We start from the raw sequence: 928 nt of genomic DNA, 5'->3' as shown, positions 1-928 counted from the left end.
AGCCTTGCCTCCTGGGACTTCGGCTCTATTTTCCTGGAGTATACAGCTGGCTTTGAGGGATGACAGGTGTAACTTTGTACCTCTCTCGGGTATACATCCGCTTCCAACTTATTTCCCCTGCTTTCTGCCAGGCGTTCCGCCTGCTATAGTTAAGGTTCTTTGACTTTTCCTCTCTTGATTATTTCAGCGTATTCCTAGGAAAAATCAAAGATGCATTTGATCGAAACTCAGAACTTGAGAACCTACTACTAGATGACTTCTTCAAGTCAGCTGTTGAAAACTGCCAGGTATGTCGCCCAGTCGGGTGGTACGGGACATCTGTCTCGGGTTTTGCCATGGGGCATCTGTTTTTCATTTGCCAGCACTGAGTCGGACAAACCTCGGTCATTTCGAACAGAGTCAGTTACCTTTTCTGTGGGCTTTGCTTTCTTGCGCAGGAGTCCTGGCGGCGGGCAGTCAGTACTGGTGTGCAGGCGGGCATCCCCATGCCCTGCTTCACCACTGCTCTTTCCTTCTACGACGGGTACAGACACGAGATGCTGCCAGCCAACCTGATCCAGGTGAGCTGTGGGAGGAGTTGGGACATTCCCTGAGGGTCGTGGCCTGCGTGGCGTCCTAACCAACCTCCTCTCTTTTTCCAGGCTCAGCGGGATTACTTTGGGGCCCACACCTATGAACTCTTGGCCAAACCAGGGGAGTTTATCCACACTAACTGGACCGGCCATGGCGGCAGCGTGTCGTCGTCCTCCTACAATGCCTAGTCACACTCACCGTGTCACCCACCACAATTCCATAGATGGGACATTCCAATTGCCACACAACACTGCTTACACGGCCCTTTGCCCTACTTTCTGCTCAGATCTTTTAAAACAAAGTGTCGGAAGAGACTCTTGAAAAGTCACCCCGAGCTTACTTGTGAAGTAGTTCC

The 928-nt window shown here is 51.4% G+C and overlaps 1 protein-coding gene across 1 annotated transcript in view; it reads left to right on the top strand.

Annotated features, from left to right (window-relative positions):
• Positions 1–928, top strand: part of PGD (phosphogluconate dehydrogenase) — a 25,034-nt gene extending 24,106 nt beyond the window's left edge. The window contains exons 9-11 of the mRNA XM_019639705.1: positions 188–287; positions 438–560; positions 642–928. Of these exons, the coding sequence (XP_019495250.1) occupies positions 188–287; positions 438–560; positions 642–761 (343 nt within the window). The 3' untranslated portion in view covers positions 762–928. The remainder of the gene's footprint in view (positions 1–187; positions 288–437; positions 561–641) is intronic.

This window comes from Hipposideros armiger, unplaced genomic scaffold (assembly GCF_001890085.2).
Source record: "Hipposideros armiger isolate ML-2016 unplaced genomic scaffold, ASM189008v1 scaffold_46, whole genome shotgun sequence".
Taxonomy (NCBI): Eukaryota; Metazoa; Chordata; class Mammalia; order Chiroptera; family Hipposideridae; genus Hipposideros; species Hipposideros armiger.
The sequence above is the reverse complement of the archived record's forward strand: the minus strand, read 5'-3'. Positions and strand labels throughout refer to the sequence as shown.